The sequence below is a fragment of the Lytechinus pictus genome, chromosome 5 (genome assembly GCF_037042905.1).
Source record: "Lytechinus pictus isolate F3 Inbred chromosome 5, Lp3.0, whole genome shotgun sequence".
Lineage (NCBI taxonomy): Eukaryota > Metazoa > Echinodermata > Echinoidea > Temnopleuroida > Toxopneustidae > Lytechinus > Lytechinus pictus.
Window position 1 is genome coordinate 19,357,171 of NC_087249.1, and position 14,769 is coordinate 19,371,939.

A 14,769-nucleotide genomic window follows, 5' to 3' on the forward strand; every position below is an offset into this window, starting at 1 on the left:
TAATGATTTTATCATCAACTTCAAATATGTCTCGCCTACTTTGTACGTGGTTGTCAGAGACTTTGTGTTTTCGGGTTGTCCAACCGTCCCATTTTCTTTTTTGTTGTGATAACTAACTTACCGTTTGACTTTATATAAATCAAATTTAGTCCAAGTGTAGAGGGGCCCCATTTCACATAAAAGTTGGTATGATTTCAAGTCTTGCTGGAATATCACCTTCCATTTAAACAGCCAATCAAAATGCTGAATTTTCGCTGTTATGGTAGTTAACATTCCAACAAGACTTGCCATCATAGCAAAAGTTTTTAGTAATAACAATAATAATAAGATAGGTATATTTACCCAGGGAAGCCACTTCAGTTCTGAAAACTGTTCTCCCAGCGGGCCCTGCTATTATCATTACCCCGGCTTTAGCAAGGCTGCCTAGGCGCTCAAGTATTCAAGGAATTTCTTCCTACTGGGTACCCATTCACCTCACCTGGGTTTAGTGCAGCACAATGTGGATAAATTTCTTGCAGAAGGAAATTACGATATGGCTGGGTTTTGAACCCACGACCTTCTGTTTCAAAGTCAGAAGACTAATCCACTGGGCCACAACGCTCCATGAAATGTGCCCTGATTAGATATTGGTTAATAAGGTCGAAGGTCAATTATCACAAAGTTTATTTTTTGAAAATTTTTGTGTAATATGTTCTTGATCTCGCAATGGTGGAGGCATAAAGTCTTACCTTGTATGGTCAAAACTCTATCTAGTCATTTTGTAGTTGATAACATTTATGCTGGAAAAAAAGAATATCACTCATCATCATTGTCAATTTATTTAATAAGATTTTGTGACTCAAGTTTCTTTTAATATTTCAGAAATTTGAAGTGCAATAAAAATGCTGAAAGAGATACTGTAGACAGGGTTGGCACGTTTTAAACGGTGTGTTTTAAAACATGTTTTAAAACGCGTTTTAAAACACCGCATAGGCTTGTGTGTTGTAAATTTGCATGGATGTGATTTTAGATGAATGTTTTTTTCATACTTTTATTTCTGAAGTGGTGTACTATTTTATTCTAACTAATTAAAATTCTTTCTCAACACCTCTCTTTTTCTCCTCTTTCTCTTTCCCCCTTTATTCTCCCCTTCTCCATTGCTTTGTCATGTTCCTTTCCTACCTGTTCAATTATGTACATCAATCCATATTAAGAATATTCTCATTTTAACAAAAATATCTGAATGTTGTGCTCACTTTTTGGACAGGGAAAGAAACACTATTTAAAATAAGCTCAAATACATAGTAGTACTTGAATGAAATGGAAGTGTTGCACAAGCATAATAATATTTTAGAAACCGCCGCCTTCCCGCATAAGGGCCGTTAGCGCGACTGCGCGTCGCCTTCCCGCACAAAGGCCGTTAGTGCGCACTGTTAACTGCATGCTAACAGCCTTTCTGCGGTAAGGTGACATGCAGTTTGTGTGCTAATGGCCTTTGTGCTGGAAGGCGACGCGCAAAGTGCGCTAACGGCCTTTGTGCGGGAAGGCGACGATTAATGGACTGTAAAACTGACATCGTACTCTTGAGGTAGACACGAAAGCAGGTGAAACTTAACTTTGCGCTTTGTAAAGATGAAGAAAAGTACTTTAAGGACGTTCTACAGTTATGTTTGTGCGCATCATGATCTGCGCATATTTTACACCCTGCGCGCTGACGTCTCAATAAATGAACTGGTGATTAAATAAGCTGTACCGGGTAATGTCAGCTAATTTTTCTCCTTATCTGTACTATAACTGCAGATCTGATGTGTTATTTTATGACGCTATTAACCTAATAAACTGGAATTATTCCATTGACCAATTTTTTTATTCCTCTACAATTTCAAAATAGTTTCTCTGTAGTGCTGTAAAGTATTATGAATATGACCCCGAGTAAATGGAAAAGTGGTTCAGAATTTTTCCTCACATAATAGATACTGCTTTTGGCGCGTTTTCGGGTGTTTGCTCTAATAAGAGTGCTGATAGTTTGAAAACAAGCACATGAACCCATATTTTTTAATGTTTGCACCATAGGTATACCTAATCCTTTACAACAAAGTTTGGTGAAAATGACATGGGTTTTGAATAAAGTGCAGCATTTCTTTTGCTTTTCAAGTTTGTTATTGAAATTTGAAATTTTTTAGGTTAAGTATCTTTCCCGCAATTTCTAAGAACTGAGAGTGTTGTTAAACTTAAATGAGCAATTGACAGCAATATAGATAGATTGGGTTTTCAATCTTACGGATACAATTATTAATCACATTGCAAAATTTGATAAAATTTTCATGGATTGTGACTGAGTAATAGGGCTTTAAACTCATTGTTGTGATCTTGTGAGGTCTAAAAACGCCAAATTCTTTTGGATGCGCAATTCTAAAGAACATCATCCATTTGGGTTAACTTTGAAGCTCTATAGCAGAAAATCAAGCACATGGACCCATGCTTATTTTTGCATATTTTGAATATTCAGGTGCTAAAGTATCTATGTGCAAAGTATGATGATAACGACATGGATTTTCAATGTTTGGGAGCAAGACTACGGAACCATTCGCATTTTAGACGGTATTAACAGACTTTTGCTTGTTTTCGGCGCATTTTGGGCCATTTCAAGCCAACTCGCAATACTTTGGACACTGATAATTTGAAAACGAGCACATGGACCCCATATTTTTAATGTCTTAACTTCTTCAGAATATATTCCTCTACAAATCTAGAGAGTATGATGAAAATGACATGGATTTTGAATGTTTGGGAGCGAAATATGAAACCATTTGCATTTTAGAAGGTATTATCATACTTTTTGCTTTTTTTCGGCGCACTTTAGGTGGATTTCAATATTTTCAAGCCAACTCGCAACACTTTGGATACTGATAGTTTAAAAACAAGCACATGGACCCCATATTTTTAATATTTTAATGCCTTCAGAATATATTCCTCTTAAAATCTAGAGAGTATGATGAAAATGACATGGATTTTGAATGTAAGAGAGCAAAACTACGGTACCATTCGCATTTTAGACGGTATTATTAGACTTTTGCACGTTTCGGCGCATTTTAGGTGGATTTCAATATTTTCAAGCCAACTCGCAACACTTTGGACACTGATAGTTTAAAAACGAGCACATGGACCCCATATTTTTAATATTTTAATGCCTTTAGAATATATTTCTCTACAAATCTAGAGAGTATGATAAAAATGACATGGATTTTGAATGTTTGGGGGCAAAACTACGGAACCATTTGCATTTTAGAAGGTATTATCATACTTTTTGCTTTTTTTCGGCGCACTTTAGGTGGATTTCAATATTTTCAAGCCAACTCGCAACACTTTGGATACTGATAGTTTAAAAACAAGCACATGGACCCCATATTTTTAATATTTTAATGCCTTCAGAATATATTCCTCTTAAAATCTAGAGAGTATGATGAAAATGACATGGATTTTGAATGTTAGAGAGCAAAACTACGGTACCATTCGCATTTTAGACGGTATTATTAGACTTTTGCACGTTTCGGCGCATTTTAGGTGGATTTCAATATTTTCAAGCCAACTCGCAACACTTTGGACACTGATAGTTTAAAACGAGCACATGGACCTCATATTTTTAATATTTTAATGCCTTTAGAATATATTTCTCTACAAATCTAGAGAGTATGATAAAAATGACATGGATTTTGAATGTTTGGGGGCAAAACTACGGAACCATTTGCATTTTAGACTGTGTTATTAGACTTTTGCACGTTTTGGGCGCATTTTGGGCGATTTTCATGCCAACTCTCATCACTTTGGACACTCATAGTTAAAAAAACGAGCACATGGACCCCATATTTTTAACTTCCCTACACCTTTTATATGCATTCCTCTACAGTTTAGCCAAATTTGATGAAAATTACATGGATTTTGAAAAAAGTGCAGCTTACAAAATACTTTTTTAATTTTTGAGCAGATTCACGTCTTTAAAGATTTGTTTTTTCCGTGTTTTTGCACCATTCTTGCCAAATGAGGGCGCTGCTGACTCCAAATAGATATAGTTTTACCAATTAAAAGACTTTTTCTTACTTTGGTATACACTTTTTTATATATCTTGAAAATTTGATGAAGTTTGATGCGGTATCCACTGAGTAAAGATGATTTAAACTCATTTGGTGAATTTGTGAGGTCTAAGAGAGGCGTAATTCTCTTGATTGCGCAAAATTGCATATCATTCAAATACAGCGACTTTGAAGACCCGTAGAAAAAAAATAAGCACATGAACCTATATTAATTTTTGCATTTTCATAATGCATAGATACCAAAGTAACTCTCTACAAAATTTGGTGAAAACGACATGGACTTCATTTTAACTGTGGAACGTCCTTAAACAGTATAAGATAATCAGCTAGAAAACCTTAACCATAACAATCCCAGGAGACCTTAATGGCCCCCTCAAAAATTTATATGATAAATCTATAAACATGACATAGTCACGCCATATCATTCAATACTATTTTGGGATGCATGCATAGGCAGGGTGCTACATAACTTTTTAGAAGCACTTTAAATTTAATTAAATTTAATTTAAATTTTTAAATAGTTGGAATATACTTGCCCAGAAATCTATTTCACTTGCCCGAAAAAAATCCTTGAATAAAAAAGTTTTACCTCTTCAAAAGAAAGTTTTGTGGCTTTATAAACCATTGACCTTTTTCTCTCTTTTGACATGAACTGATCTACATGTACCTTACTACTGCATTTCTTTTTCCAAAGTGATTTTATCTTGCCTGCCATGACCAAAAGTAGGGTCATATATATCATATCATCGACCCTAATTTTGGTCATTCTACTGTGAGAATTTTGCTTGCCCAATTTGGGCAAGTAGTTTTGGTCTTTACTTCAAAACGCTTGCCCGACTCTAACTTTTACTTGCCCCGGGCAACCGGGCAAGTGCTTATGTAGCACCCTGATAGGTATGCGGTTATGATATTACACAACGAGTGCACGTCAGACCGCGAATTGCTAAAAATTGTGATTCATGTATAAAGTCGATTGTAATTTCTTGCCAAAATCTGTATCATTATTTGTACTTATTGTTGATTAAAATTATTGCCAATAATTTCTATTAAAAAAAAAGAAAAAAAGTAAAAAAACTTTCTATACTGAATTTTTTTATAAATGCATTTGATAATATTCCTCAATTAAAAAAAAATAAGCAGTTCAAGGGCTTTATTTATAGATTGAAATAAAGCATTTCTTGATTTAATGAAATTAAGCTTTGAAACCCCATAGATAACACAAAGTCATTTTCGTCCACTGTGCAAATTTTTCTTGCCCCCCCCCCCCAGATTGACAAGGCTCAAAATACCCCGGGACTACATGTATATGTACATGTATGAAGAATAAACTTATAAAATGTCAACTTTAGTGGGGTTTTTTTTTGGCATTCAATTTTCATGATTTAACAATCTTTTCGGGAAATATTAAGTTTTCTGTTTGAAATTCAGTAACAAAATTGTAGTCTTCTCTTACTTAATCCAAAAATGTATTTGAAATATCAAGAACTTAAATCAGACTGTATAGTTTAATTGATTTACGGAAAATTGCATCATTCGGTGGAAAAAAAATGTTTAAAAACAATTTAAACGTTTTAAAACAATAACAAACGTTTATTTGGTTTTTTTAATACACTCCTGACTGTAGATGTTGATGTACAGTACATTTACAATGAAATTTGGTAATTCATTTCACTGGATTTTATTCTTTATATCTTCATCTGTTTCTAGTTTATATTTACATAATTCACATTTTAACAGGGGAATCGTACATCAATTATATAAATGTAATACCAATTTTCAAGATTCAAGATTCTTTTATTGGTAAATGTACGAATACAAAGAAATTTGGTTTCCAATGGCTTTAACCATAAGTATACACAAAGATGAAAAGTACAACATATCATAATGATATTGAAATACTTTACATGAACATCAAAGTAAATCATTAATCACTGTCAGCAATTACTTTAATACCCCTATAATTCATAATGCATGTGGATGATGATAAAAGGTCTGTATGCTGCTATAACACCCCGCCTCCATCCTAGTATATGTGGAAAATATTTATCATTTATTTAACACAATAAATGTAGAGGAAACAGTCTACATAATATAACATTTGTATAACACGTGGTGAAAGTAATGTTGCACGTTTATGAGTTTATTGTACTGCAGCAAATGTGAGGGTCTATTAACAATATGTGACGGGCATGAGGTGCTTGTGCCAACTTGCTTTTGCATAATATTGTGAATACACAAGATGCCTACATCATATCTAACATCACAAATTAGAAAATGTGCATTGATTGATTGTCTTATAAAACTGGTTGGCAGAAATGATTTGTGAAAAGTTTGTTCAACTCTCTCAAAATATTCTAAGCTTGTACAGATGGAGAGGTCACATTTTCTTTCTTATAACATCACAGGCGTATATGCACGTTAATTGCACAAGTGCATTAAAATCTTCTCATAACATTTTCTCTGAAAGAATGCCTATTTCAGATGGCTTCTCAGTTTTTTATGCACTATGGGGAAAACGATCCATCAAACATTCACAATAGTGCACTGAAAAAGGCATGACTGGAAGGTTGTGTAAAATTAAAACATTTCAAACATTCTACTGTCTACATCATTGAACCTCTTTAATGATAAACATTGGTATGACTAAGAATTATCTGTGGCATACATTATCATTTATTCCTTTCTGTTATTCATTCTACATGTATCTCTCTTTTTTTCCCCCTTCACTTTATACCAGATTGAAAAGATGAAACCGATGAGACAGTCTTCATTGGACAGACACATACAAGGAAATGACCATAGCAAGGAATGTAAGTCATTGAATTATTTCAGTTTCATTTCATTTGATCCCCATACCCTGTTCAGGTTTGATAACATCATCAGCAACTAGCCACCCTAAAACCAACAGTAAGTTGCCAAAAAATGAATTTTTATATTGTTATCGAACATGAAATAGTTTTCAAGATTTGTTTCGGTGCGGCGCAGCAACAGCGAACAATCTGTCCCCTGACGAAGTAGCCGTTCTTGGTCTAGCCAACAGAGTGGCATTGCGGCCTGAAAGCACATTCCAAGTTTAAGATTATAATTTATGTGACTTGGTTGGCTTTTGGTTGGCAGCTCGGGTCACATTAAGAATGTGTCATTTTACATTGTCTGCGTGCTTGAAAGCTTGTATTATTTCAGACTAAAATGTTCATTGTCTATTGTTAGCCATAATGCAAAACAATTTACTCATAGAAAAATTATGAATAAAAACTTCATACATAAATGACAAGTATTAAAATAAATATCTGTAATAACTGCTGGGAATATCCCAGATATGGCGATTCATGGATACAGCAGGGGAGCTTGTTCCAGAGGCATGGCGCGGCAGCAGCGAATGATCTGTTCCTGTCCTTGGTCTTGCCAACAGAGTGGTATCATTGCCTAAGCGCAGTCTATGCCTTTCAGTACTTTTGCAGAGATTAATATGCCATTGTGTCAAGAGGATAGGATACATACAGTAAAAGAAATGAATATTCATGCAGATGATGTGTGGTCAAGCTTTTGATTCAAACTGTGCACATCTGAGTTTGAATATTCATAAGCTCATCTCCAAATATTGCACTCTAATTTGTTAAAGCTCATATGAACAGATCAAGACAAAACTCAGGGACAGCTCAGGGGACGGCAAGGCATGATAAGTCATAACATTTTTGTGTGCACTAGACCTTTTATTTATTATGGCATTCATTAGCTAGTTACATGGAACAAATCACAAACATGTGTTATGGTTTAAGTACAGCATATTGATGACTATCTAATGATGTTCTGGTAAGAATCAAATAGCCCTATACGGCACCCTCAAGTCAAGTTGCGTATCGGGTGATAAAATTTGTTTCAAGTAATACCTTCATCACCACTGTTAGTGAATGGGGAAGCAAAAAACTCATTATTGAAATGAGTCCCCCAACTGATGGTGATTCCTGTGTAGCTTTATTCAAACCAGCACGGCATCATGGATATGTGAAGGGGCAGGGAGGTGGCAAATATGGCAATAATGAAAAAAAAAAGGTTTATAACTTAAAACAAAAATCAATATATCATCAAATGGGAGGCTCAGTTCTAATATAGAGAAGAACTTTGGCAGAAAGGGTAGCCATGCCCCCTCCCCTGCTTCTACAATTGCAACTGTGTAAATATTGAACATTACACAATACAGTATGCTATTTAATACATTTATCATCCGAGATGGAGTACTGTTTTGATGATGATGAATTTGCATATAGTAGGTGGCCAGGCTAGCTCAGTCGCATATTCTAGATATTGACATAGTCAGACAATGTGAGAGAATAGAAGAAGAGAATAAATACTAGTAGAATATCTTTAGATTCTTTAGAATGCACATTTCAGGACAAATTGACTACCTATTTTGGTGTGGCCAAATGACTTTTAAGTCTTGGAAATCAACCACAATGGCCCGAATTCACAAAGGTGGTTTTGAAAACCACCGGTTGAACCCATGGTTTATGCAGATTGTCTGTATAAATTATGCTTGATTTGCCGTGTATACTTAAAAGTGTCCAATGTCGATGCACGCTTTGGTCACAGTGCGCCAAATTGACGCCTGTTGCCATGGTTAAGTACGCTATTTTATTCATGAGTCCACTGTTTTGAATTAATGAGCCCACTGTTAAAACAGTGGACTCATGAATAGATTAGCGTACTTAACCATGAAAACAGGTGTCAATTTGGCGCACTATGACAAAAGCTTGCATCAGCATTGGACTTTTTAAAATATACACGGTAAATAAGCGTAATTTATACAGGAAATCTGCATAAACCATGGGTTCAACCAAGGGTTTTCAAAACCATCTTTGTGAATTCGGACCAATTTATCTTAAAAAAAGATTACAAATTTCTACTGGCTCAAATCAGGGTTGGGAAAATATTCATCCTTGGCATTTCATTTGCAATTAATTATAATGTAAATAAATGAACATCAATTAAGAATTCATGTATTTTTGTTTAAAGTCACATGAATTGGATTTCCGAATGCATTAATCAAAGTAGACATAAATTGGTTAATGTAGACCATATTAAATTCCATATGGATGAATTGTTTGATCTAATATGTTTTGTTTGATCTCATATATTTTGTTTGATCTATTGAGCTTGTTAATATTTCTGGGATTTAATCATTTCTCTGATCTAATTATGGAGTGTTTTCCCCAGAGCATTTGAATCATTACAGACTTGGAGGCAGTATTACAGTCTCAGATAATCGATAGACATGTACTTATGCATCATTTTCTTTTGATGTCCTGTGTGGAGAGAGTAATATTTTTTTTATAAATGCCTGTGGTGATTAGATAATTGCTATGGTTTTTATGATCAGTGATCTTTCGCTATATTAGTGAAACTAATCCCAAATGACAGTAAATCATTATATGAAAACCATGATTGCTATTGGTATTAGGGTTTAATAGTACACCTGTACTTTGCGAATTTTAGTCAAGTGTAGTGTCTGCGTGTGTGTGGGTGTGTGTGTGTAATTGAGTCTTTACACACATGTTTCAATCAGTTATGATTATTTACATGTACCTCTGGGACCCACCTTTAACATAAAAAAAAGCTATAAAAGGACTTGCCCAAGACCAATCCCATTGTAGAGTTAGGCATAGAGATAGCTTTGAGCCAGGTGTAGAGTTAGGCATTAGGCAGGAATAGAGTCAAGCCTTCATACAGTTAGACATAGAACTATCCAAATTGCATACTTGTGGATTAACAAAAAAAATGTGTACTTCTGGGGCCAATTTCTTATCTCACCAGTCCAACCTTGCTACATTGCATCGCAATTGACAGTACATGTCATGTATGGATTTTTCAGGGGGCGGTGGGTCTTTTGCTTTTTTACAGCTATTGAGGACATTTTGGGGGCTCTTTTTGATTGACATCATTAATAAAGCTCAGAATTAAGCTCATTTTTTCACCAGAATGGTTTAGATTGAGTTTTTCCCTCTTTTCCTGGATAGAATACTCATTGAGTAAAGTTCAAAGTTATGTGACAGCTAAGACTTAGGGTGTATATTTGTGGAGTGTTTTGTGCACTTTATGCACAAGCACATCTTTTAAGCATACATGAACAGGTGTTTTATACTTTATCTGTCTGAATAATCATGAGTTTTATTTAATTGACACACATCACAAATGCATATTTGTACATGTACATTAACTCAGGTTATTGACGTGAGCTTAATGAATGTTATAGATGCACTTCTTCATGCTTCATGGGTTTCCATTATAATTAAAATTGAATTTCAAAAAAGATTACAATATGCTAAAAATGCAGTGAACCCCATCAGAAAATGCACTCTTTCATGCTGAGTTTTCAATGGAGACAACAACAATACAATGTTCGGCGAGCCCAGAGAAACAAACTTTGTTGAATGTAATATTTTATCACCTGATTTCACAATTAAATATCTAAAACATGGCAGAACTTGAACATTTGAAATGTGTTCATTTTCTGGTGGGGTTCACAACTTTTTAGCACCAGGGTTCTGAGCTCACCCGGCAATACATTTGCTAAACATGGCATTTATCTACATATTTGCTAAACATGGCATTTATCTACATATTTGCTAAACATGGCATTTATCTACATGTAATGTGTGCACATGCAGGGCATGCACCGGACACAAACGAGACAATACTAGAGGTTTATTCTTTGAATTATAGACAAGTCACAAGATCTTTAAATCAATAAAATCGAGGGTGTATTGTCTGAAGAAGGTGAATGATCTGAGAATACAAGTTTAATAGTTGCTTTTGCATAGTTAAAATGGAATAAAAAACAAAGTCATATCAAATTAAATCAGGGTGTAGCTTGGGTATTTATTGCTCATTCATTTCTTGAGGAATTACTGTGTTCCCAGGGCCCTGGGTGTGTGATTGAAAGGCCGGGGCGAGATTATTTCATTATATGATGGAGGAGAAAAAAAATAGTGAGTTAATAATCATTAATATCAAAGGTTGATTTGCCTGTAGCTAAAGCTAAGGTTTATTGAAAGCTCTGGGTGCTTGTGTTGCTTTTTTTAATTAATGCTTGCAGTATTATCTGTTTCATTGTATTAGAGGAAAGTGATGGACAGTTCTTTTACCCTGCACTGTGAATAGAGTATTTGAAAAGCTGTGGGTTTCTCTAAGGGTGTTTGAGTTATTTACAAAAGGTCACATATAGATTGTGCTTTATATCTTTTCATTTGGTCACCAGAAGATATATTTCATTTTGAAAAGTGTTTTAAAAACTATATTGACTTATTTTGGTCTTTACCTTTATAGGGGTACAGTAGTTGTTTAGTTATTGTCTCGCCTGCGTAGCGGAGCGAGACATACTGTACATGTAGGTATCACTGTTTCCGGCGTCGTCATCAACAATTGTGTTGTACACCCAATAACTTTCTACAGCTTTGAGGTGGGATCACCAAATTCATACCAGAGGTCCATCTCCTGAAGGCACAGGTCAAGTTCGAATATGAGTCGAATTTGAATAAGGTCAAAGGTCAATGAACTTTCCATGACTGGCACTGTGCTGTGTTGTACACATAATAACTTTCTATATCTTCGAGGTGGGATCACCAAATTCATACCAGAGGTCCATCTCCTGAAGGCACAGGTCAAGTTCGAATATGAGTTGAATTTGAATAAGGTCAAAGGTCAAAGGTCAATGATTTTTCCATGACTGGCACTGTGCTGTGTTGTACACACAATAACTTTCTATAGCTTCGAGGTGAGATCGCCAAATTCATAACAGAGGTCCATCTCTTGAAGGTACAGGTCAAGTTTGAATATGAGTCGAATTTGAATAAGGTCAAAGGTCAATGAACTTTCCATGACTGGCACTGTGCTGTGTTGTACACACAATAACTTTCTATAGCTTCGAGGTGAGATCGCCAAATTCATAACAGAGGTCCATCTCTTGAAGGTGCAGGTCAAGTTCAAATGTGAGCCGAATTTGAATAAGGTCAAAGGTCAATGAACTTTCCATGACTGGCACTGTGCTGTGCTGTACACACAATAACTTTCTATATCTTCATGGTAGGATTGCCAAATTCATACAGGAGGTCCATCTTTTGAAGGTGCAGGTCAAGTTCAAATGTGAGTTGAATTTGATTAAGGTCAAAGGTCAATGAACTTTCCATGACTGGCACTGTGCTGTGTTGTACACATAATAACTTTTTATATCTTCGAGGTAGGATTGCCAAATTCATACAAGAGGTCCATCTCTTGAAGGTGCAGGTCAAGTTCAAATGTGAGTTGAATTTGATTAAGGTCAAAGGTCAATGAACTTTCCATGACTGGCACTGTGCTGTGTTGTACACACAATAACTTTCTATAGCTTCGAGGTGGGATCGCCAAACTTGTAACAGAGGTCCATCTAAGTCATATAGCATAGTTTTGACATGCAGTCTCTTCATGACTGCAATATGCAGGCGAGACAACGCTTCGCGTTTGCCTTGTTTTTTTATGAATGGGAAGCATTTTCAGTGAGGACACTGCATCTTGTCTTGTAAATACTGCACTTGAACGCCTCAAAGAAGCTATAGACGTGCAGGCCATTCATGCAATCAATGCAATCGCTGCCGCTATACTTCTTATAAATATCATGTTTTCCTCAGGTGTTTCTTAAATGCAGCTAGATCGGGTGCATTTTTAGTAGTTGGAGAAAAGGAATTCCACTCTACAATTGTACGAGGGTTAAGGGAATATTTGTAGCAATCCTTATTTGCTCTGATGATATTGAAGTTTAAGTCATGAGACTGTCTGGTTATTCTGGTTTTTGGCCTGGAGGATGCTTTGGAAGTGATTTGATTTATATTACATGGAGTTAATATATTGTGTATTTCTTTTTTTTTAAATACAAGCCGGCTACTTGTTCTCCTGTCTTGGAGAGTATCCCATTTTAGAATACTCATCATTTCGGTAGCACTACATGTACTTATGCGTTGATACTTGTTGGATACAAATCGTGCTGCTCTTCTTTGAGTTTTTTCAAGTTTATCTAAAAGGTTTTTCTGGTGGGGATCCCACACGGAACAACAATATTCAAGCCTAGGCTGCACAAATGTCTTAGGCAATATCTTTTTATAGTTTGATAACTCCCAGAATAAAAACCGTCATGCAACCATGTGAAAGTGCTTTTGGTGTGAACTTTATTCATCACAAGGTTTATCAATTCCATATATAACCAAAGGTGAATCATCCAATTTTAATGTGGGGGATATTTTCCTTTTTTATGTATCTTTGACTTCAAATGAAGAGAATGTGAGAGCATACTGTAAAATCTAGTTTGCATTTTTTTTTCAGGGCAAATGTTTGTAATGTTTTATTGAGCTCAACCCACCTTGCAGTGATCTATGATTTTGAGAGAAATTATTGTAAATCAAGGATAATTGATCAAATATAATCATAACAATCACATCATACTTAAAGATATACCACTCCATATGGATGTGAAGTAATACAACCAATGCTGAAAACCATTTGCAGAAAATCACAAACAGAGATAGACACATACATGTATTGCCATGTCTACAGTGTATCATCATTGCTTGGGAAAGACTCATCTACAGGCAGAACACCATGTGAATATGACAATTCTTTGTCAGTAACTACTTGGGTCTGATCATTATTGTTACAGAACTTAGCTTGATACTTGTGAGACAAGTAGTTGGCCGCACTTGAAATTGATGTTTCACTCTTGGAGATGAAAATGTGTTTTTATGTCTTTTTTCATTCTTTCACCACTACATTATTAATCAAGGTTTACCATCGTGCTGATAATTGTCTTGGGGCTGCTGCCTTCCAAGTTGCCTAGAGACTGTGAAAGGTGCGTGGGGAGGGAGTATCTGATTAATGGACTATTCAAAGCCTTGAAATGTCACTACACCTGACCTTTCTTTCGTAGACCTGTAAATGTGCAATCAGACCCCGTATCTTTATGGATATTAATTTCCCTTTTTGACAATGTGTGGAAAATGAAAGGCCCAAGTGGTCCTTCTGGGAAATCTCCTTGAGCGATTCTTATCTTTGATTTTGTTCTTTTTTAAAGTAGACGTAACCAAGTCCTCATTTACCTAATAGCAATTACTTTACTGCTATCTTTTAGGAGTTACATGGAGGTCTCTTGCAACATTTATCTAAATTAATCATTTCATATTGCCAAATATAGAACAGTAGGCTATCCCAAATGAATGATGATTGCAAAAGGAAATGGAAGTGTCTTAATCAGTCATGTGACTGCACATTCAAAGCAAGGGTGTTAACTACTAGTTAATTTAGAAGAAAGTTCTGGAGCTTGTTGCTTTTAAGCCTATTGCCACACAAAACTCTTACAAACAAGATTATGCCATAAACACTAAACACATAAAAAACTTTGGCAAAAAAAAATACCAGAGTTTTTGTTCAAGCAACAGGCCCTTAATCTGTTTTTTCTTTCTCAAGAATCACATAGCAGAATGCATGAAAATGCAGGTTAACAAGTGCGTGTTTTTTTTAATGAATTTCCATCTTGTCTAGTCCTATGGATTTTTATTAAAACAGCTTTTATTTATTTAAAAAGGTTTTACAGAATGTTGTTTAAAGAGACACAAAAATTCTAGGAGTGTAATAAAAAAACATTGTTTTTTTTTTCCATTTTGGAAGGAAAGTTGAATTA

At 35.3% G+C, this 14,769-nt stretch overlaps 1 protein-coding gene across 6 annotated transcripts in view; it reads left to right on the plus strand.

The window, feature by feature from the left end:
• LOC129261688 (serine/threonine-protein kinase ULK3-like) overlaps positions 1-14,769 on the plus strand; it is a 184,014-nt gene that overhangs the window by 20,846 nt on the left and 148,399 nt on the right. For 4 of the 6 annotated variants that reach the window (XR_010293679.1, XR_010293677.1, XM_064099958.1 and 1 more), the window contains exon 13: positions 6,808-6,880. Coding sequence is in view for 3 of the 6 variants with exons in the window: in XM_064099958.1 (XP_063956028.1) it covers positions 6,808-6,880 (73 nt within the window). In the remaining 3 variants the exon portion in view is untranslated. Of the gene's footprint in view, positions 1-6,807; positions 9,836-14,769 lie in introns of those variants that run through there. The other 2 variants (XR_010293678.1, XM_064099957.1) reach the window with 2 other exon arrangements.